General features: G+C 43.7%; 1 protein-coding gene across 7 annotated transcripts in view; it reads left to right on the top strand.

The window, feature by feature from the left end:
* SLC19A3 (solute carrier family 19 member 3) overlaps positions 1 to 22,809 on the top strand; it is a 550,876-nt gene that overhangs the window by 44,616 nt on the left and 483,451 nt on the right. For all 7 annotated transcript variants that reach the window (XR_015300937.1, XM_086943756.1, XM_086943754.1 and 4 more), the window contains one exon: positions 2,659 to 2,831. Coding sequence is in view for 6 of the 7 variants with exons in the window: in XM_086943756.1 (XP_086799882.1) it covers positions 2,682 to 2,831 (150 nt within the window). In the remaining variant the exon portion in view is untranslated. The remainder of the gene's footprint in view (positions 1 to 2,658; positions 2,832 to 22,809) is intronic.

Raw genomic sequence — 22,809 nt, 5'->3', positions numbered from 1 at the left:
TGATTAAAAATGTTGATTATATTTTTCGTATATACAGTTTGTTACCACATCCTCTTATTTTGAATGCTATCCATTTCCACTTTCCGTGTGAAAATGAATTCAGATTCTCTGCTAGTTAGCTAGTGACTGAGACGTAGAGGAGTTTCTCTGCTACTCATCCAGCCACTGGGTACAATGTTAGCACTTCGCGAAATGTGGCAATTATATCAACCACCACATATTTTTATGTGGCTACGATTCCTTCAAAGTATTTTATGGAAGATTTAATATGTCGAAAGGGCAGTATTTTCATCAGGAAAAACCTACTTGTGTGCATTGTTTCACACATTTTACTTTTTTTTAAAATTAAAAACTTTGGGAATTTCTTAAAGCTTGTAAAGTTATAATAAAAGTCACAAAAATATTTAGAGTCTTTCCAACATTGCACACCCCTAGTGAATTGGCCCTTCGAAGAGGGTGGCTGCTTCCTGGTTCTGCCAGTATAAATTTGTAATAGTCCTCTTTTGATCCCACAACAGTAGGCCCTGGCCCTTACCAAATCTGGGGATTGTTAAGGCCCTCCTTTTTCAGGTTTCCCATTCAGAGCACTTGCGCTGTGATTCTGAAATCTATTGTATTTCATATAAATCTTAAAAGGGGCTTACATCCTGCTCTTACTTTTAATTTGCTTGTTTGCTTGCCACTTACTTTTACTCCGTTTCTATTGGTTGTCGCATGCTATTTCCTATTGTTCTTTATGTGGTTTTCTTATCACTGGCCCATGGCCAGAGTACAACCTTTCCTCCGCTATAAACTTCTTTGTTATTTTATTTAAGAGCAAGCATGCTATCTTCACTCCTAGCCTTCTGCCACTCTTGGCTGTTAGATATCGGATTACCCTGTTGCTTTTGTAATTCAATCTTATCACAGAGCACTCCAAAGGGATGATAATACCTTTGAAGTTGGGTCTCGTGGCTCAGCCTACTAACACATCCACACCAGGGATCAGTGGTTTCCTCATTCAGGCACCCCAGTCATATGTGTTTGATACTACTCACTTCTGTGCCCCCTCATCCTCAATGGCCAGACCCCCTAGGCATTATTTTGCTCTATACCACAGCATGGCTCTACCAAAGCATGTCTCTGTTTGTCCTGAGTGCCCCACATGCTCATCTTGTACCAATGATGCCTCCCCCTACATCTCACCATCTCCCCAAACGCCCTCCCTCTGTACCCCCTTCCTCAGTGCCCCAAACAGTGCATTTGCTTTCTCCTTGCTCCTATTTAATGCTACTAGATGTCCATAACAAGTTCCCCCCACATCTCCATCCATGATTCATACCCCCTTTTACTGCCTCTTTCAAATGTCCCCCTCTAAATACCCTTGTTGCTTGTCTATTCCTTAAATTACCTTAGGCCCATCTTTCAGCCCCAACCCTAGATATCCATTTTACGTTCCCCTTACCCTCTGAACCACCCGTTCACCTCTTCCTTCTCTTTCCATGTGTGCACCTCCTCACTCTGTGTCTCATGAGCCTCCTCTCTAGGTTCACTCAGCAAATATCTTTGCAAAGGCTCCTATTTCCTATGTGACCCAGAAAAGACAGCTCCATTCTAAATTTACTTGCCATCATTTGCACCCAACGAGAACTAAAGTGGTGCTACTTATGTTGGTATAAAAAAAGTGGCCTATCACTCCTGAGCATGGTATGGGGAAGTGCAAGTGACCCCCGAATGGAGTTAAGTCTGACTAAACAAAACTAACAAAGTCCCTCCAGCTGGTGTTTCAAAGATGTAGAAAAACGTGGGCCAGCTCTTATTTATTATGGTGTTTACAATCTATTGATGCAACCTACAAGCCAACTGCAAAGTACATATAAGGATCCTAATCCTTCCCACAGACCCAGACTCTTTGGACAATATAATTTTTCAGACCATTCAGCTGAAGTCAAAGATAACACATCAACAGCCCTAGTGGTTGTGCAAGACACACGATATTGGATAACCTGGCACCCATACCATATATAGCTACAAACATACCCACTAACCAGGCCAATCAGAATAGTCTCATATAAGAGATAATGCTGGTCTGTGGGTCACCCCTTAGCTGATTACCTGCATGGTGAATGGGCTTACTCTGGTGCCCAACTCTTTAACATCTACCCTAGCATGATACACCACCCAACCATGACTAATGCTGCAATTAGGTGCCCAATCCTGCTACAGGTTGGCCCTATAGTTGAGCTGCATGTCTGGCACACATGCATCTGGTTCTTTCCACAGAAGATGCTGCCAACTGTGTTCTTTCTGCTTCTCAAAGTGTATGTTCTTGATGCCTGCCTAGATTAGCAACCTGATGCCACCACTGGTCCCTTCCCAGCTATATTGAACCATACAAATACATTAATACAATTATGTTCTCCTTAACCCCTTCGCTGCTCATGATGAGCTCAGCTCGTCATGCAGTACACTGGTCGTGTGCTCATGACGAGCTGAGCTCGTCATGAATAATGGGGAAAATCAGTTGTCAGCACAGGAGGGGAATTGCCTTAGCAGTCATGTGGTTAAAGCTGTTAAGTTCTGGTTGAAATTGTAAAGAAATTGTATATAATCTTGTAAGCATTTATAATGCACAGATTTCCATCAAGACATTCCTTTAAAGTATTTATCTTTACACAGGTTTATATAGAGCAACAGGCAACATGTCTTGCTGGGGCAAGATACAACGAAGCAGATGGATTTTTCCAACAGTGACCCTCTGTATTAATGGCTTTTTTGCTGCACTTCGGCCGTCAGAACCTTTCCTTACCCCTTATTTAACAAGTGAGATCAAAAATCTGACCCTGGATGAGGTATGTTTCTACTATGAAATGTGAATAAGCATATCGATATTATGCTTGACGGCTTCAAAAAGTGAATATGACTTATAAAATAGATTCTGTTTGGTCTTCACTATGTTACCCAGGACAATAATTAACCACTCTTATTACCCCCAGAATACGTTACATGTTTTGTGAAGGGCCAGGGCAATAAATATTGGCTTACTCTAGGTGAAGTGATATTTTGCCAAGGTCTCTCATCAATCAGGGCACATTCAATGCTTTTAGAACCAATTGGGTACCTGTTGTAAATAAGGAGGTCCATTCCATGGGTTTCTTTATGTAGATTTATTTTAAGTCAAGATCTTATGCAGAGCCTCCCCAGGAGCAGCCTCCTTGCTGCTCAGCCCTTCCTCCAACTGACACTGTCTCTCATCCAACATTACATACCAGCTCTCACACCAACATTCCACTCCACGGACACACAGGCTGAGCAGCAGGTATAACACATCTCCCTTTCTTAATACAAATAAAAATCAACTGCAAAAGAATCACAATTAAATAGATGCATGGATAAGATGGCAATAACAAAATGCAATACATGTATATGGTGATAAACATGTATACAAAATAGCAAAAAGATAAATATTTAGGAGAAGTAAATAGGTCATGCAATCAGCAACTCTAACACTCACCACTCCTTCGTTTCCCATACAAAAAAAATCCACGCTCCCATAAAACTAAGCCAAAACAACACACACACGTTCACACCACCAAAACACAAACCAAAGCCCAAACCAAACATGAAGGCTGGCCAGGCCAACAAGAGGTAGGAAGGGTCCTGACAAAAAGGCGAAACCATACTTGCAAGAAGTTCAATAAAGTGTCATGTTTTCCACTCCAAAAGACAGGGTGTGATGTGTAGGAAAATCTATACACGGAACTATGCAATCGCACACACTTCACTCAGCATGTAAGTATTTCCCCCAAGAAAAAAATGGGGTGTGACGTGTAGAAAACTAGGCTCCACACGGAACCTGAAGAAAAACAAGCAAAAACTCCACCCAAACCTAAATCTGGGTTGTGACCACTGTTCCCTATAGTGTGTTTGGGTGCGCGTGTGCATGCATTTAGGTCACCCCTAGAGCACAGTGTCCCATTTGTAGCCCGCACACAGCACATTCCGCAAGACCGTTCGCACCACCGCTTTTAAAACACGAGCAGTGTGAAAAACAATAATTTCCTGGTTGCAGGAGGCAGAGCTGGAGACGACGGTGAAGAGGAGAACACAGCCCAGCGTCAGGTAAGTGTCTTCCTTATGTCCTGTAGGGTTAGGGAGGGCTCGGGTTTACGAGCAAGTGGCACCTGCACTTGCTGCATTTTTTATCTTAATAGTTTGTGGCTGCAGGGCAGAATGTTGGCCTTTGTGAAAGTATTCATGTTAATTGCAGTGCCGTGTCGCCGCAATTAACATGAAGGCTTTTACAAAGGCCCACAATCTGCCCTTCAGCCTCACTCTATTAGGAAAAATATTGCTGCAATTTAAAGAGGGATGTGTTCTGTCAGATGATTCTGAAAGAGCACGTTGTGTTTGACTCTGCATTCCTTTGCTAATAGTGGGCACCTGCAGGGTTGAATGTGGGCCTTTAAAATAGTTTTCACGCTAATTGCAGCGCAATTAACTAGAATACTATCTCAAAGTCCCACATACAGCCCTGCACTATTAGCAAAAGGAATGCAGAGTCATACACAACGTGTGTTTTCAGAATCTCACCCGAAGAACAATGCAAGTGTGTCCAGCACATGCACATCGCTGACTTGAGTATACTACTCGAAGAGGACTTGCTGACGAACATTAGTTGCATGAAGACTAGAAAGAAAGAGAAAAACGCCAGCTTCATGTTGCTTGAAGAAGATGTGACGGAGACGCAATGAAAATGTCCTGCATTTCACCAAGAACTGGAGTGCAACCGAAACAGTTCCTTAAACAAGGAATTGAAGAACTGACAGGCTGGACAAGAGACAGTGCTTCATCTGTGCAGTGCAAAGACGATATTTCTAGCTTTTGCCAACCACAAGATGGCGGCACTCATACGTGAAGAGTGCCGGGTGGTTCAAGGCACGTCAATGCATCACAGAATTAAATTGTCAGGACGCTGTGTGAGGAGAAGACAGAGCTCACGCTGGACAGAACGATTGAAGATAGTCAGTTAGAACCAGGTGAGCCAATGGAACATACATGCTGTTTTCTTTTAAAAGTAAAAAAAACATGCGCTATGGTAGAAAGTTTGTTAAGAGTAAACACAATCATATGTTATGTTATGTTATGTTATGTTATGTTATTTTTATTTGTATCGCACACAGCTGCCCCAGCAAAGGGGCGTCCTGGCGCTTTGAAAAGGTAAACACAACACAGCATTAAGAGCAAGCAGAAAGAAGAAGAGACACCTCGAAGGGGCTAAACAAATAAAAAGGTCTTAATGGCCCATCTAAACTGAAGGAGCTCATCGATGGCCCGGATTTGCGGAGGAAGAGAATTCCACCAGGTCGCCGCCAGGACTCGGAAGGAGCGGCCACCAACTCTGCTCAACTTAAAATGCGGGACCACTGCTAAGTTCTGGCCTGACGATCTAAGAGTACGGGAGGGGACATAGAAACTCAGCAGATTCTCCAAGATTTGTGGAGATGTACCCTTGAGGATTTTAAATGCAAGGAAAAGAACCTTGAATCTAATCCTCTGCTGCACAGGGAGCCAGTGGAGAGAGCGCAAGTTATTGGACACCGAGCACCTCCTAGGCAGACCTGTCACCAGTCGGGCCGCAGCGTTTTGAACCCGCTGCAGTCGCGAGAGTTCTGACTGGTTAACCCCCGCCAGTAGTGAGCTGGCATAGTCCAGCCTGGACAGCACTGATGCTTGGACCACCAGTTGTCTTGTGGGTGCATCAAAGAATTAGAGGATGGGTCGAAGTCCTCTAATGATGCCATAGCAAGAAGCCGCCACACCCCCAGGTGTTTTATCTCTGACGCTGGGAGGGGAGTCACACCCAAATCCGAAGGCCACCATTTGTCGCCCCACAGAGCCACCTGTTTACCAACCACCATGATCTCCGTCTTCTTGGTGTTTAACTGGAGACAGTTGGAATTCATCCAGTTAGCCACTTCCCGCAGACCATCACAGAACCTGGGAGCCTCCAAACCTGAGTCCCCACTCAGTGTGACGGCCAGCTGGGTGTCATCTGCGTAAGAGACGATAGTCAGGCCCCACCGCTTGACGACTGTCTCACATACAGATTAAAAAGGGTGGGACTCAGTGATGACCTCTGAGGTACTCCCTGGTGTAACGGGTAAGATGACGACTTACCGGGCGGGATCGCCACCTGGAATGACCTATCCGTAAGGAAGGAGCGAAACCAGCACAAGGCGGGCCACAGACGCCCACCTCCTCAAGACGCCGAAGCAGAAGCAGAGTCCCGTGCGAGACCGTGTCGAAGGCGCCACTGAGATCTAATAACAATAGTGCCGCCGTCCGACCCGAATCCAGCACGGAACGTAGATGCTCGACCATAGAGAGAAGGGTCGTCTCCGTGCTGTGACCCGCACGGAACCCGTTCTGAGTAGGGTCAAGAATGTTGAACCTACCAAGATGGTCCGAAAGAGAGGCATTCACATGGGCCTCCGCTATTTTCGTGGCCCAAGGGAGGAGGGAGATAGGGCAGTAGTTTTCAGGTTTAAGGGGGTCGAGGGTTGCCTTCTTCAGGATTGGCGTGACTACCGCCTGCTTCCATCTGACGGGAACCACTCCAGAAGCGAGGGACAGGTTGATCAAAGACAGCAACGGGGTGCGACAGACCAGCGCCAGGGTCTTAAATAGGGCCGGTTTCAGCGGGTCTGCCGGAGATCCAGACTTGATTTTAGTGCTGAGAGAGTCAAACACCTCCATAGATAAGGGGGGTAAGATAGAGAGACACTCCCCCTCACCTAAGGTGCGACCAACCTGCTCAAGCGTCAGGGATCCCGTAGGGAAAGTGCGATAGATGGCTTGTACTTTTTCATGGAAGAAGGAGGCAAAACCCTCACAATGGGTGTCCGAGCATATTTCCACCGCAGTTGCTCTCTTCACCATCAGGTCCTTTAATACTTTAAAAATAAGTTTCGATGGATTTGCAGAATTCTGAAACTGATGGGCATAAAAGGAAGCGCGCGTTTGACACACTGCCCTGTGGTAGATCTTGACCTTGGCCAGATAACAGATCTTCAAATCTGGGTCATAGGACTTCCTCCATAATCTTTCGGCCTGTCTACAGGCCCTCTTAAGAGATGCCAAGGTACTGTCATACCAAGGACTCAGCTCCTTCCGACGACACTTGGACCAACACATAGGGATCAGAGAATCGAGGGCCCCAGATATCAACTCACAAAAGGAGTCGTATCCACGATCAACCTCGGTGAGCGGGCCTAAAGGAGCCTCCTAGAGCAGATGGTAAAAATCCTCCAGCCTTAATTTGTTTCAGTGACGTTTCAGAACAAGTCTGTCCTGTGATAGGAAAGGAAGATCGGACAAAGAACAAGCCGCTTTCACTAGCATGTGATCTGTCCAGACCAACTGGGAGGAACTAAGAACTCTGAATCCTTCTAGGTTTGTAAATAAAGGGTCAAGAGTGTGACCACCTCTATGTGTGGGGAAAGTGATCATCTGCGAGAGCTGTAGGGCCTCAAGATCTGCCAGAAAACTCCTGATGGAGGGTAAAGAGGGGCAGTCAAGATGGAGATTAAGATCTCCCATAACATTAAAATTAGCGCATCCTAGTGCCTCTGTACTAAGATACTCAGGGAGAGCAGCCCTAAAAGCAGAGTCACAGCCCGGAGGCCGGTAAATTAATAAACCAGAAAAGGTAAACTGGTGGCTAAACGCTATTTTAAATAAAGCACTCTCACACCCTGAAAGTTCAGCGGCTTTCCACTCACAAGGATAACACCGTTTGGTGGCCATTGCGATGCCTCCCCCTCTAGTCATCCGATTTAAGGTAAAAATAGCATAATCTGGGGGAAAGGCTAGGTTAATTATCAAGGAGTCAGAGTCCTGGAGCCATGTTTCAGTCAGGAAAAGCACATCCGGGGAGCCATCAACAAGAAGATCGTAAACCTCCTGATAGTGCTTTACCACTGATCTGACGTTTAAGCTCCAGATACTCAGGTCTCGTTGTCCTGCCCTCTTTGTGACAGGAGTTGAAAGCTCCTAGGAGCGAATAAGAGACGGGGGTTCCAATGACCAAGCACCACAACTACAGTAATATGGGCCACAAAGAGGGGTCACAGGCGAGAGCTCGCAGCGATTACCGCGATCCCGAAGGGCCAGTAAATCGGCCCTATTATATGTTCTCAGAGGCAAAGTCATGATGTCCTGTACCAGAGTTCTTCCGCGACCAGCGCCTACTTAGCGCGGACGGGCGCAGACGGGCAGGACTCTGGCATGACTCAGGCGCAGCGAAGGCGTGCCCACTGCGCGATACCGCTGCGCTTACTAGGGAGCTTTATGTAGGCGTGCCTCTAATCAACCGGAGCGCTAGCTTGCTCGTAGGTGACGCCCCCTAATCACTACACACCACTCCAAGATGGCGCGAAAATATGAGACGCACAAACACCTGCCCTGTTTTGCCAACACTTTTGCAGCTGCCACGTAGCCCTTCTCACAAAGACCCCTTGTCTCTTGTCATGCCACATGAGAGAGAAAAGAAAAAGAAACAGTGACTCCTTGACACAGTTGCACTTTATAATACGGAGACCAGGAACACTTGTCGCCCAAAGCTGTTCTTGTCACAGAGTCTGGGGTTTCCCTCTGCCAGTTTCAGCGCAGAGCACTGCAAAGGTTCGCAAAAGTTTCACCATAGGCTTGGACACAGGCATCACAAAGGTAGTTAGTTACACAGCATCACAGGTGAACACTCCAGGAGGCACACAGGTGGAAAGTTGCAGCAGACCGGTACAGAGACCTGACTAGAGAAACTCCTTTCACTTGAGATGTCGTACAAGGGTTTCCCAGAATATATATATGCATTTGCCCATAAGGAGTGCCGGTAAGTTCCCACCGGAAGAAGGATTCAATAGCACAGGCATGATGCTCATTTTCAGTAGTGTGAAAATACAAGTCAGGCCGGGGACGGACAGCAGAAATGACGGGGAATTACTCAGGGGCACGCAGTATGGAATTCGTTACTCATGTAGGGAATTCCACTTGTGAAAAACATTCTCCTAATGTACAGACGGGCACACACAAGTAACTGGCACTTTTGAGTTGGGGCAACCGGTGAAGAGGTCACTGGTGGGGCTCAGGGGTGCCAGTTAGCTTAAAATAAGCGGCTAATAGTTTCAAATAAAATCCATTTACCTGGACTGCTAGTTTCTTCCGGTTCATGAGGTTCAGTAATTACTTCCATCAGTAGTCCAACAGGTGGAAGGGCAGGTTCTTTCCAGATTGTCGCCAAAATATGTTTTAAATAAGTAGGTACATACCATATAGTTTTTTAATGTACATTTATTTCAAGTCAAGACCTTATGCAGAGCCGCACCAGGAGCAGCCTCCAACTGACACTGTCTCTCATCCAACATTACATACCAGCTCTCACAACAACATTCCACTCCACAGACACACAGACTGAGCGGCAGGTATAGCAGTACCCCTTCTGGAGGTGCCCTAGGCGACTACCTAGTTTTTTTCTTTTCATAGAATTAACCCTGATTTTGCACATAAAGGAGAAATACTCTAATACTGCAGCCCTTAAATTGTTGGCTTCAGTGGATCCCCTAATTCACTATAGAAAGTTGGGACCCTACCTCAGGAATTTCTACAATTTAGATCTCAAAACAATACACAAAAATGTGAAAGTAACACTCCATAAAACAGATACATAATTTCCCAAGATATTTTAATTTTATAACAAACAAAAAAGATACAAAAAACAAAATTTAAATTTTTATGGGAAGGTTTGGTTTTACCTCAAAAATATGAAGCATATTGTTTAGTCTAGAAAAATATGAAGCATATTTTTTAGTCTAGAACAGTGGTTCTTAACCTTTTGACTTCAGTGGACCCCCACTGAAATACCATTTGAAGAAATAGACTTGCACTGACACAATTTCTACAATGTGAAACTCAAAAAAGACCTGAAAACTACAGAAATACTTAAACATAAAACTAATACACACATTTAAAATATTTTCTTTGAACCAGAAGCAAGAATCAAGATTTCCATTTTAATGGAATGGTTGGAACTTATTATAAGGGCTATGCTAGGCTATTGCATATTGCTTTGTCTTATATACTTCTACTACAGGCTCTTCTTTTGTCGGAGCGTACTAGCATTTTAATTGGCCTCCGAATGTCTGCACTCCTGTAATTTTACTTCTCCAGTGAATCAAATTAAGGCTACTAACTTACCTTTTTGCCTTCAAATTCAAAACCCTTCACATTTGCAAAGTATTTTAACATATTCAATTTTCAATTTAGCTTTTTTAATGTTCATATACTTTATTAATCTGCTAATATTATTTAATTTTCCAAACAAGCACGGACACCCTGATTTGGGATCCAAGTTGTAATTGGTTATCTACATCGCAGTCTGAGCCATTAAAATTGATGTTCGAGACAATATTTGTGGAAATTCGTGAGTTAAAGCAAAAACAGGCACAGGAGACTGAAATATTACACCAAGATCGAGCAGATTCTTCAACAGTTACCCAAAAGGATGCAAGAAGTGGAACAAAGGACTTCAGACTTAGAGGACAAAAGTCTGGTCTTTTAATAAAGATGTCTTGATTGAATAAAAGAAGTGGGGTGCAGTGTAAACTTGAGCGGTCAGTCTTTGCTCCCTACCTGCCTCGTTGTTGCCAGCCTGCCATCCGGACACACTATTATTATTATTATTATAGAGGCTTTTGTAACGCGCTCTGCTACTAAATAGTATAGTATCCTGGCGCGGAGAAAAAAGAAGGGGGCAGATCACAGTAAATGCAAAAGAGGGACAGCCATTAGGCATTGGTGTTAAAGAGGTAGGTTTTTAGGCCTTTCCTGAATGCCATGATGGAAGGGGCTGTTCTCAGTTGCAGGGGGAGGGCATTCCAAGCTCTCGCTGCTCTAACAGAAATGGATTGTCCACCAAGCCTGCTGTATTTGAACTTTGGTACAGTCATTTGATGAAGATTGCTTGATCTGAGAGGGCGGTTGGGGGCATAAAGAGAAAATCTTTTTCTCAAATAGGTTGGGCCTGTTAGGTGGAGTGCACGGTATGCTAACACAAGGATCTTGAATAAGATCCTTTGAGCCACTGGAAGCCAGTGGAGGTCTCGGAGTGGTTGGCGTACGCTAGATCTTCTGGGGATGTTAAACAGCAGCCGGACCGCGGCATTTTGGATGACTTGGAGGCGGTGGATCAGATAGGCTGGGAGTCCGCAGTAGAGAGCATTCGCATAATCCAATCTGGATAATATCAGAGCGCGAATGACCGTCTCCTTAGCTGATCGTGGAAGCAAAGGAAGGAATCTGCGTAGAGTTTTGAGAGTGGAGAAGCAGATTCCGGTGAGTTTTTTCAGGTGATCTTCAAATCTGAGATTATTGCTAAACCAGATTCCTAGGTTTTTTGCAGGTCCACCTGTGGATTTGGGGCTGGGAAAATCGGTGGGCCAGAGAGAATCATAGAAATTATCTGGGAAGGAGCCGTACAGCAGAATTTCAGATTTGCTCTCATTACACTTGAGTTGAGCCAAGGCCCATCAGCCCACTGCCCACAGCATTGGTCTCCCCTCGCCGCTGCAGCCTCTACCACCTCGGCGCGGCCGCTGTCGAGGGTGAGACCACAACATCCAGGGGGCTTTGCGGCAGGAAGCCGCTGTAACTGTCGCGCATGGAGGCGCCTTAAAGCAAAGACCAGCCTCGGTGGAGCGGGGTGCCGTGTAAACTTGAGCGGTCAGTCTTTGCTCCCTACCTGCCTCGTTGTTGCCAGCCTGCCATCCGGGCACGCTATCAGCCCACTGCCCACAGCATTGGTCTCCCCTCGCCGCAGAAGCCTCTACCACCTCGGCCCGGCCGATGTTGAGGGTGAAACCACAACATCCAGGGGGCTTTGTGGCAGGAGGCCGCTGGAACAGATTTCCACGCCTGGAGGCGCCTTAAAGCACAGACCAGCCTCGGTGGAGCGGGGGTGCCCTGTAAACTTGAGCGATCAGTCTTTGCTCCCTACCTACCTCGTTGTTGCCAGCCTGCCATCCGGACACGCTATCAGCCCACTGCCCACAGCATTGGTCTCCCCTCGCCACTGCAGCCTCTACCACCTCGGCGCGGCTGCTGTTGAGGGTGAAACCACAACATCCAGGGGGCTTTGCGGCAGGAAGCCGCTGGAACAGACTTCTGCGCCTGGAGGCGCCTTAAAGCACAGACCAGCCTCCGCGTCGCGGGACGCGCACGGGCGTCGCCGGGCTAAGCCTGGGCAAAGGGCGGGCTCTCTGTGGCCCTCAGAGGCCTGAGGAGGCCAGGCCAGGCCCTGTCTCTTTCATCTTTCACCCGGAATACAAGAGACTCCGCAAAAGAAGGTACTTTGAACTTCGGTAGTAACATTTATTGATTGACTGCCATATTGCTCCTGGTTGCCTGTACTACTATTGTGCCAGAGTTTACAACGCAAGTTAGCACCGAAGTGTTTTCAATTATGTCCCCAAGGGGTGCCAAGGGCGTTAAGGGAAGGAAATCCCTAGAGGGAGGGTCTTTGAGGGGCACCATTGATCAGTACAGTACAAAGGCGGCCTCAGCGTTGGAAAAAGAGATTGCGAACGCCCAGCGTCGTCTTTCTACAGCTAGGGCTACTCCAACAAGCCACCACTCCTAATTCGACCAACGGGAAGGAAAAATCTATAAATAGTGATATTAGCGTCCCTTCTCTACTTCTTGATGCTACAACAATATCTGGGCCCAGCAGATCCCATAGCAACAGGGATTCTAGTCCAGATCTGGTGCTAGAAATAATCCCAGAGGAATCCCTGATCCTTCATCCTTTAATGTCTAACCCAAAGAACAATCCTCAACCCCCATTACCATCTAAGAGGGCCACACTAAAGAGAAAGAGGGGAGGAAACAGCCATAAGGGGAGGCAGGCTAAACTACCTAACACTTCCCGGCATCCTCTAATTATTCATAGTATAGGAACTGAGAGTATAGCTCGAGGTCACTCACCGTCTCCTCTCCCCTTAAACCAAGATCTAAACCAAGACCTAATGGGGAATATCGAGGTTCTAGTAAAATCCTTACTATTACCCTTTCTGGAAAGGGTCAAAAGGTTAGCAACTCATTTGGGGTCAATAGAGGAAGCCATCACTACAAACACAACCTTACTAAAGGGTCTAGCAGAAGACAACAGAAAATTAACACTAACAGTAAAATCTGGGACGCATAATGCAAGCAAAGGGAATAAAACATTAGAACCGATACACCCATTACCGGAAAAAACAGAGGCCCCTACGAAGACAATGAGTGACCTAAAAACATCTAAAATACCTATAGTGAAAGGACCCGCTGAACATCAAAGCAATCCACTGGATATATATGGGAAAAGTGACAGGGAGAAGTTAAATATCAGGAATTCAAATGGTTCCAATGTACAGATTGACCTGCCCCCATAAGCAGCCCTGTATGTTGCGATACTGGCAAGGGTCCCAGAACTGAAAACAGGGAAAACTGAAGGGTATTCGGACCTGAAAAACAAAGTAATATATTGGTTAAGGAACAACAGACCCTTACCTCCCAACATTAATGGGGAAATTTTAAACGTGAGAAGGCTTGGCTGGGTAGGACAGAGGCCCAAAGACACGCAGGGCGATGTGATAATTATCAATTTCAGGGACCATCATCTCGTATCTTAACGACTGGTACCATGAGAGTGGAGGGGAGGGGATCAGGGTACATGACCTGAGTTATTTTTATCCTAGGTCACTATTCCAGCAATTAAGGTTAATCAACCCACACCACAATACCCTGGGGGGCTCAATCTTCAACATCCAGACCTCAAACAGATTTGCTGCCTTTACCGGCCTGGATGGGGTAGATTGACTCACCAATGCACTGCCCACGGCTCCTTGCGTATTAAACAAAATGGACTCACCAAACACTTCCAAGGGCCCACTACCAAGCATGCCAGACTCAAGAAGCCCCAGGATTGTTGGAGACAGGATAGGTACACCAGGGGAGGGAGAGACTGAACACACTCATATAATCAGTACACCTAGGATAGTTCCCTCCCCAACAAACTCCAAATTACTATTTGAAGCTGATAAAAGGAAATCAACACTAGACATCATCTTCTGGAATGTAGCTGGACTCCAGAATAAACTTACGAATAATAATTGGAGTACAGAAGCAACATTACACAATATTATAGCTCTACAGGAAACATGGCTATGTACCCCAGTCCATTTGCTGGGTTACAGAACTTACTTTTCAAAAACCATCCCATCAGTATCTGGAAAAGCTAAGGGGGGTCTTGTAATATTTATATCTAATACCCTCCCCGCTGATAAAATCGAAGTTCTAAAGCTAGCTACCAATTATCAGGTTTTAATGATAGTCCACAAAACCCCCACCATCTCTGTTATTGTAAATTTCTATAATAACTTGAATATGCCAGAATTAACTGACGTTTTAAATGAGATTTCCCTTTTAATCCAGGACATACCCCAGAAACACATTAAAGAATCGGTAACATTAATATGGGGCGGTGATTTTAATTTGACCGTGTGCAAAGAACGTGACTCCAAAAAATGTAGTATCAAGGATGAGGGTGGGAATAACCCGACACACTTTTCACACACGATTGGCGGAGACCACATGAATGAAATAATGGTAGCTACAAATCTGGGTTTTGCAAACGAAATAGTAAACCCACTGGTACCTTTTTCGAGAACCTTTAATGGAAGAGGTGCCAATAGCATAATCGATTTTATACTCACCTCAAAAACCATCATACCAAGATTAGGCAAGTTTGAAACAATAATGAACACAGTCAGCGACCACTTTCCAAATTTGTTCTCAACGAACAGCTCCTCTGCCAAGGCAGAGAAAGCTTATTGGAGTATTCTGGACCAGCAATCTCTTCACTTAGATAAACTAAATGGTTTCTCACTGAAATGGGGTAAGTTTGACAAAAATGTATTAATGTCCAATGTATTAAGGAAAGCTCTCCCCATGGTCCTTGCCTGTTTAGATCCGTCTACTACCCTGAGTTGGTATTGTCCAACTATGGGGCCATCACTGAAATCATAAGAGATGAACTGCTATCTAAAAAGAAACCAAAAGGGTCCGTAAGGGAGGGTTGGTTTAATACAGACTGTACAAAAGCCTATACAAAATTAAAGGTAGCTCTAACAGGGGAAACAAGGGGCACAAACGAAATAGTGGAACTAAGGAAAAGATACAAACTAGCCTTAAAAAAACAAAAAACACAAATTAAGGACAACCTATGGAAGCAACTACATGAGAGTTGCTTCATGAAAGATAATATCATCTTTTGAAGGATAGTTACATCTCCCTTTCTTGGCGATGGAATGATTCCCCGAAGTTGGAAGTGGCGATAGATGCCGCCGAGTGGGTCGAACACTTTTCAAATATTTTTAGAAAGGATGATGACAGCCTATCAGGTCCAGAAGAATGCTTGAAGCAAGTCAACTACCCATTACAGTTAAAAATTAAACATAAAGAAGTCATCAGTGCCCTTAAAAAATCAAAATCCTGCAAAGCATACGGTCTGGATGGGGTTCCGGTAGTCCTTTTTAAACATAACTTAGATCTGTGGTCTGCTATTTTAACAAGGGTATTGGAGGTAGCAATCAGCATAGGATTAGTTGAGTCATGGCCCACGTCCATTCTGGTTCCAATTTTTAAAAAGGGCGACCGTCAGAGCCCGGCCTGCTATCGGCCCATATTACTTTTGGATTCCCTCGGCAAAACCGTTGGACAAATCCTTTTAGACCGTCTCCAGATCTGGGCCTCCGATAATAAGATACTATCAGATCTACAATATGGGTTCCAAGAAGGCCTGGGTATGGTCGATCAGGCTTTGAACTTAGCCCTACTAATAGGGAAGTATGTCTCAGCGAAGGGAGGAGCCATGCACATGGTCTATGTAGACCTAACTGCAGTATTCGACAGCGTTAGTCATTCAAAGTTGTGGGCGATAATTTTAGACATGGGGAAGATCCCCAGTTGGTGAATTTCCTAAGAGAGCCTTACTCAGACGCATCTCCCAGGGTGAGATATGAGGTAGAGGGAGAGCTGACCAAGCCATTTAGTATAGAGAGGGGGGTCAGACAGGGGTGTGTTCTGGCCCCTTTCTATTTACACTGTATACTAATGGGTTGGAGCACGAGATGGTCAAAGAGAGCCAAGACCTACCATCAATTCGGCGTCGTCCTATACCGGCACTTCTATATGCCGACAACGCTGTTATTCTGACCAGAACCCCATTACAGCTACAACGCTCGCTAAACACCTACTGTAAATTCATGCATTTCCTGAATCTGATTATTAATATAAAAAAGACATACACAATGCATATTGGTCCAAGAACGAATAAAACAAAAAGCAAAGCTATATTTGTTAACAACTATAGCTTAGAGACCACAACTTCTTACCCTTATCTAGGGATCCTAATAGACAATAAGATAAACTGGGTAAAAGCAATTCAAGTTAGGAAGTTATCCTTTTTAACACCTTGGCTGCTATGACTTTTCCCCTCCTGTGCTGTTACTCCAGATTTCCCATTGTTCATGACGAGCTCAGCTCGTCATAAGCACAGGTCCAGTGTGACTCATGACAAGCTGAGCTCGTCATGAGCAGCGAAGGGGTTAAGGACTACGAAAACGCTGGTGGCTTTTGCTCAAAAGCTAGGCAAGAGATCGCCCGAAGAGATGTTGAAGATATACCAGTCAAAATGCATCAGTGTTGCTAGTTATGGTTCAGGGCTATGGGGCTACTTAAATACTGAAGCATTACAGAAGGTAGAGAATTCTTTTATCAGATACCTTTTGTCAGTTCCCCATAGCACAACGACATATGGCTGCCACTTAGAACTAGGACTGGACCACATAGCAGATATTATAAAGATCCAGCCCATAATGTGGTGGCGGCGCATCTGGACCACTGAACAGTGTGAGTTAACCCGCTCCCTCATAGAGGAATGCATGTTACTTGATAACAGCCAAAAGATCAGATGGTTAGCTTAAGTAAAGTCCTTTTTCAGTGATCTAGGCCTACAGATATATTTTACTCACCCAGCCACTATCTCTGAAATACCCAGAAACGAGCTGAAAAATATCTCTCTTCTACATCTGGGCGCCCTTCGATTGGCTCAAGAAATAGGAAAGCGTTCAGTCCAACATCTGCTGATCATTCAAACCACCTTCTTGACTCAGCCATATCTGAAGTACAATTTAACCCAATTTGAGAAATTTCTGCTTACTCGACTCAGATTAACCAATAATTCACAGGTTGGTCTCGTTTCCAAAGCAGAACGACTGGACTAAGAACTTGCCACCATGTCCATGTGATAACAGCTCGCCACAATCTTCAATCCACGTCTCTTTGTTCTGTACATTTTATGAGGCTCCACGCAGACGATGCATTCTTCCGTTATTGAGACAATTGGGACTTTGATCTTGTCGACCAGCATTTCTAGCACTTTTGATGTTAGAAAATGAACTATATGCTAAATCCATTGCCTGCTTTTTAAAATTCTGTGTAAATCATCATCCCAATTGTAATTAATTATTGCTTGTCGCATTTTTTAACCATATAATGTATTTTTCTTTTTTAAAACTATTTTAACTGGAATTATCTTAAATTTGTACTTTTATGGTTTTTCTCAAATAATGAAAACCGAATAAAGACTAATGACTGAGTAAAAGAAGGCTCGCCATTTAGAGAATGCGGTTGAAGAAATGGAGAACCATGCGAGGAGAGTGAGTCTTAGGGGTTGTTCAGCATCTGCCCCAGCTGATGGATTCATTGATCAGAAGTATATTTTATTGGAGGTGCCAGCAGATTTGACAATCATGAGGACGCATAGAGCTCCAACCCATCTGGCAGTGGGCATGAAATACCCACAAACATTCCTAGTAAATTTCGCAGATTTTCGCATCAAAGAGCAGATCCTGGCTGCAGAAATCCACAAGAAATCTTTTACGATCGAGGACAGTGTCCACATGAGTGTGTTCTCAGATCTATCAATCACGGTGGCTCAACATTAAAAATCTTTCCAAGGACTGGCTGGAGATTTTAAACTTTTAGGGGTGTAAACCTTGTTAGTCCAGCAGTTTAAGCTGAAGGGCCTTTTTAATGGCCAATTTCAGGCTCTTCTTTCTAAGATCTCAAAAGTTACGATTGTGCTTTTGAAGTATCGTCCATGGGGTAGATGAGTGAGTGAGCAGTCTCGATTAAAAACTATGTGGGGGGGTCACACGTGGGGTGCCAGGTACAGCACCAGGGTAGCAGTTGAGCTTTGGCAGTCTCAGTCTCAGGTAGAGTTGGCAATTTCTGGACCTAAAGGTGGAATGGAAGGTAGGTTTGGGGGCAGTGGGGGGTGCGAGTAGTTGAAAAGAGCAGGAAAAAAGAGCAGGCTTATTGGTTTGAATTATGACTAGAAGCAGCAGGAGAAATAAATGTGTAGGTTTTGGATATCAGGAAATTTGGTGAACAAAAGCCTAAATGTTGCAATTTATTAAAGCTATTACTTGCAATGTAATTGGGATAGGGAGTAGACGTAAATGTGGTGCATTTCTGTAATGGTTGTCTTAATTTAGTATGTCTATAGGAAACTAATAATGCCTCCAAAGTGCATGAAGGTTCTCTTTAGCATATTTTGCCTCAGTAGGGATGCAATTTTATTTTCAAACATGGGTGAGTGGCAGGTGAAAGAAATTGCAAGGGTTATTAATGGTAGGTGGATTTGGGTGAAGGTTCTAGTCAAAGTTAGGGTTGTTAGATTTGTGAATTACTACAGGCTTGTGTCAGATGAGCCTCAGTCTCTGGAACAGATTGATAACCTTGCAATGAACCCAGGGAGGCCATTAGTGATGGTTGGAGATTTTAATTTTATACAAGATTTAAGGAAGGATACCTCAAACAATGCCAAAAAACCTGCTGAAGCCCAAGATGGTCCAGCTATTCAAAATAATGAAGCAGGACTTTGGCTCAGTTGACCCTTGGCAGGTGGATTACCCTGAATCCCTGCAGCATACTTGCCATTCGTATAGATTTGGCTCAGCCACTCGATTAGAGTTTTTTTCTTCTTATAAGCACAATGAAATGGGCCTCTGTGGAGATTCTGGCAAATTCATTTTCTGGCCTTTCTATAGTTTCCCTTCAAGTGATACTGGATCCTCTACTAAAAACCAGAGAAAGATGGCAAGTCAGCAAAAAAAAAACTCTGATAAGATTTGGCTGGAGGACCTGAGGGGCTTCATAAAATACATTTTTGAGATAAATTGCAACACTGCCTCCAAGTTCATGTTTTGGGAAAACATTTAGGCCACTTTCAAAGGACAGGTGATAGCTTATGAGGCCATGCAAAATTGGACACTTCTCAGTAAAATATAGGAGCTCCAAGCAGCAGTTAAAAAACACTATGAAATAATTTTTAGGGACTAAGAGTAGACCAATAGCCCTAGTAAGGCACCTACAAAAAAGAAACAACTGAAAGTGGCAAAACAAGATCTTAAGGATTTCTTCTGAGTAGAAGACATTTCGGGTGACAGAGCCTTCTAGCTGAAGCTATGTAAGGAAAATCAACAGATAGGGAAATATCTGGCTTGGTCAACAAAAATCAAAAAGAATAAGCAGGTGATAAATAAAATTGAGTATCCTGATACCTGTGCTACGTCATTGGAGGAAGTGATTTGGTAAAGAAAGTTGAGCTGTTCCAAGTGGCTAATGTCTTTAAAAATATGACAAATACTGAAGCTAGTGGCAGCGATGGCATCCCGGATTTTATTACGTTTTCGCAAATTATTTTCTCCCTTTTTAACAGCTCTGCGTACTCAAATGAGTAAAGGGATAGCGAGCCCAATTTTTTTTAAAGTACATAATTGTTAGCTTTCTTAAAAAAAGACAAAAATACCAACTCGTATCAACCAGCTAGTTTGCTAAGTACAGACTATCATCTCTTTATGAAAATGTGGGAAGGGTGGGAGGCTTAAGGGCCCAACTGCTGATACTTGAAGACCACAATGGGTTTCTAACAAAAAGATCAATGTCTGTAGACACGAATTTTCTGGCACAAACAATTGACTATCGTTCAGTAAACAAACAAAACGCGGACATGTTAATGATGGACGCCAAACAGGCATTTGATTTAGTAAATTCTCAAGCGCTCTTCTATATCTTAGAGAAATTTGCATTCTTAAGAACCTTTAAGATGGGGCAGAGGCAAAGATTATTGTAAACTCCAAGGAAGCTGGGATAGTGAAATATAATTGAGGCACCCAGAAGGAGTACCATCTGTCCCCGATTCTTTTTACCTTTTTTGTCAAACTTCTGGCGATTAGGATTCAGAATAATGAAGCAATTTTTTCACCTGTAGCAGGGATGTCTAAAATCAAGTTATTCGCCAATTAAATCATTTTATATTTAAGAGCCCATAGCTTGAATATACAATGAGCTTTAGATGAAATTGCAAGCTTCACAGGCATAGAGGGCTACAAAACGAACCAAGTGAAAACTGAATTTTTATTAACGCTTCAAATACGGAGTAATTTCTAGCCTATAGATGCTCTCAGCACCTCACCCGTTATCTAGGAATATACGTTACTAGCAATTTTTCTCATCTTTTTAAATGAATTATGATGCGGCATTTAACAAGATTAAAGCATTGCTTGAGAGGTGGACTTTTTTGCCATTATCACTGATCGGAAGAGAAGCATTCTCCCTCTACTTTTATTTCTTTTTGCAAATTTTTCTTTAAGAGCTCCCAGACCATACTTGAAAGAACTCAATATTATTATTTGAAAGTGTATATGCCATAATAAGCAGTCATGAGTAAACATGACAATTTTGCAATTAGATAAAGTTCAGGGTGGGTTTACACAATCTCATCTTTTGACGTATTATCAGGCAGCTCTTTTGGACAACATGATTCAGCTTTTGATAGCATCTATAAATTTCGATAGCTTCTTAATAAATTTTATGATCAAAGAAAGAGCAAATGGCAAATGACCTAAAAAGTTGAGATACAAAGTTTTAATATTGTTACAACTGCGTATGCAGACTTTATTTACACTCCGTGGAGTTCCAGTATGCCACACTATTACCCGATTGCATGATGGTGGATATTGCATTACAACGATGGGAAGTTAAGGGGTTCAATAAATTAGGAGACTTTTATAATGGCTTTAATCTAATTTCATGGGACCAAATAACCCAATGATTCAGTAATGATAATTTGATGCTGCTTAATTTCTGGCAAATAGTGAGTTTTCTAAAAGCAAACTAGCAAGTAATGAGGGAAGAAACCCATTAGCTAATTCATCTTTTTTTGTGAGAAGAAACTCTTTTGAGTTGGGAATTGGTATTGTTTTCTTATAAAATATTCCAATCAAACAGAAATGATGTAATATTTAGAGAATATCTGTGAAGAAACGACTGTAGGCTAACTACCAATGAGTGGCAATATCTTTGTAAGTTGGGGCATAATTCACTCAGAGCAGCACATTTTAAAATAATGTAATTCTTATCAAGTTGGCTAGATTATTATACACCTCATAGGCTGCATAAGATGTTTCCACCTCAACCTAATTAATGTTTCCGATGTAATACAAGGGATAAAGGTGATTGGGTTGATATCCTATTTACCTGTCCTAGGCTACATCGGTTCTGGGAGGAAGTCTTTTCCAAAATTAACTGAGCTCTTGAAGTAACAATACTACCAGCGCTTACATCGGTTTTATTTGGCTCATCGTATCTGGTGGACGAAATTAGCAAATATTCTCATAATTTTATCTTGATGGCAATAGCGGTGGCCCATTGGTTAATGTTGCAGTGATGGGAACAAACAATATCACTACTTTCAAAGTATGGGCTGCAAAAATGAATGGGACTAATATTTTTGAAGAAGCATAAGCAATGCGAGTAGGGGCTCTCCCGAGGCTCTTAGCAATTTTAGGAGTTTGTTGTAAATTGTCCCTTTGAGGATTAATGTCTTTATCAGGCTGTAATAGTGAGACATTACAGCTATTTGACTACTGTTAAAGATAGACATTTGTGAGAGGCTGGCCTGCAATATGCTGTCCACTAATGTAAGTGGGCACCTTGCACCAGTCCAGACAACCCTAATGGTGATTTAAGGAGTCTGAGACAACCTTAGAAAGCTCTCTAGTACGTTCAAGGGCTCCTAAACAGAGATATACACAAAGCACACAATGTTATAGCAAATAAATCACTGTAAATAGCACTAATACACAATGGGCTTGGGTGGGGCCCAAACCATATACAAAAAAAAGTGTTATACGGACCACAACTCGAGTCAGGACAATGTCGAGAGGATGCAAAATTTCTGGGACCCCAAGGAACCACCCAAGGTGAGTAGATAGGGACCCCACGGAATACGTGTGAAGTGTGAGAACACGACTATGTGCTCTATACAAGTCTATGTGCAGTTGGAATTTTAACCCCTTCGACACTCATGACGAGCTCAGCTCGTCATGAGTTACGCCTCTCGTACGCTCATGATGAGCTGAGCTCGTCATGAACCGCTGGTTTTAGAAAAATGCAGCGCACAGCGGGAAAACCGCTAGCGCGCATGCGGTTAAAAGTTTAGGGACCCTTCTCAGTGGACTAACAAGAAACTCCATGGAAGACAGTAGGTTGGAGAGCCACCCCACCCTGGGATACTGAGGTACCCAAGTTACCTAACCCAGGGATGCTGGGTGCATGGGTGTGAAGTGGCTTCTGAATCTGCAGTTGAACCCAATGGAGGACTTCGTA

The sequence above is a fragment of the Lissotriton vulgaris genome, chromosome 11, assembly GCF_964263255.1.
Source record: "Lissotriton vulgaris chromosome 11, aLisVul1.2, whole genome shotgun sequence".
Classification (NCBI taxonomy): domain Eukaryota; kingdom Metazoa; phylum Chordata; class Amphibia; order Caudata; family Salamandridae; genus Lissotriton; species Lissotriton vulgaris.
The sequence above is the reverse complement of the archived record's forward strand: the minus strand, read 5'-3'. Positions and strand labels throughout refer to the sequence as shown.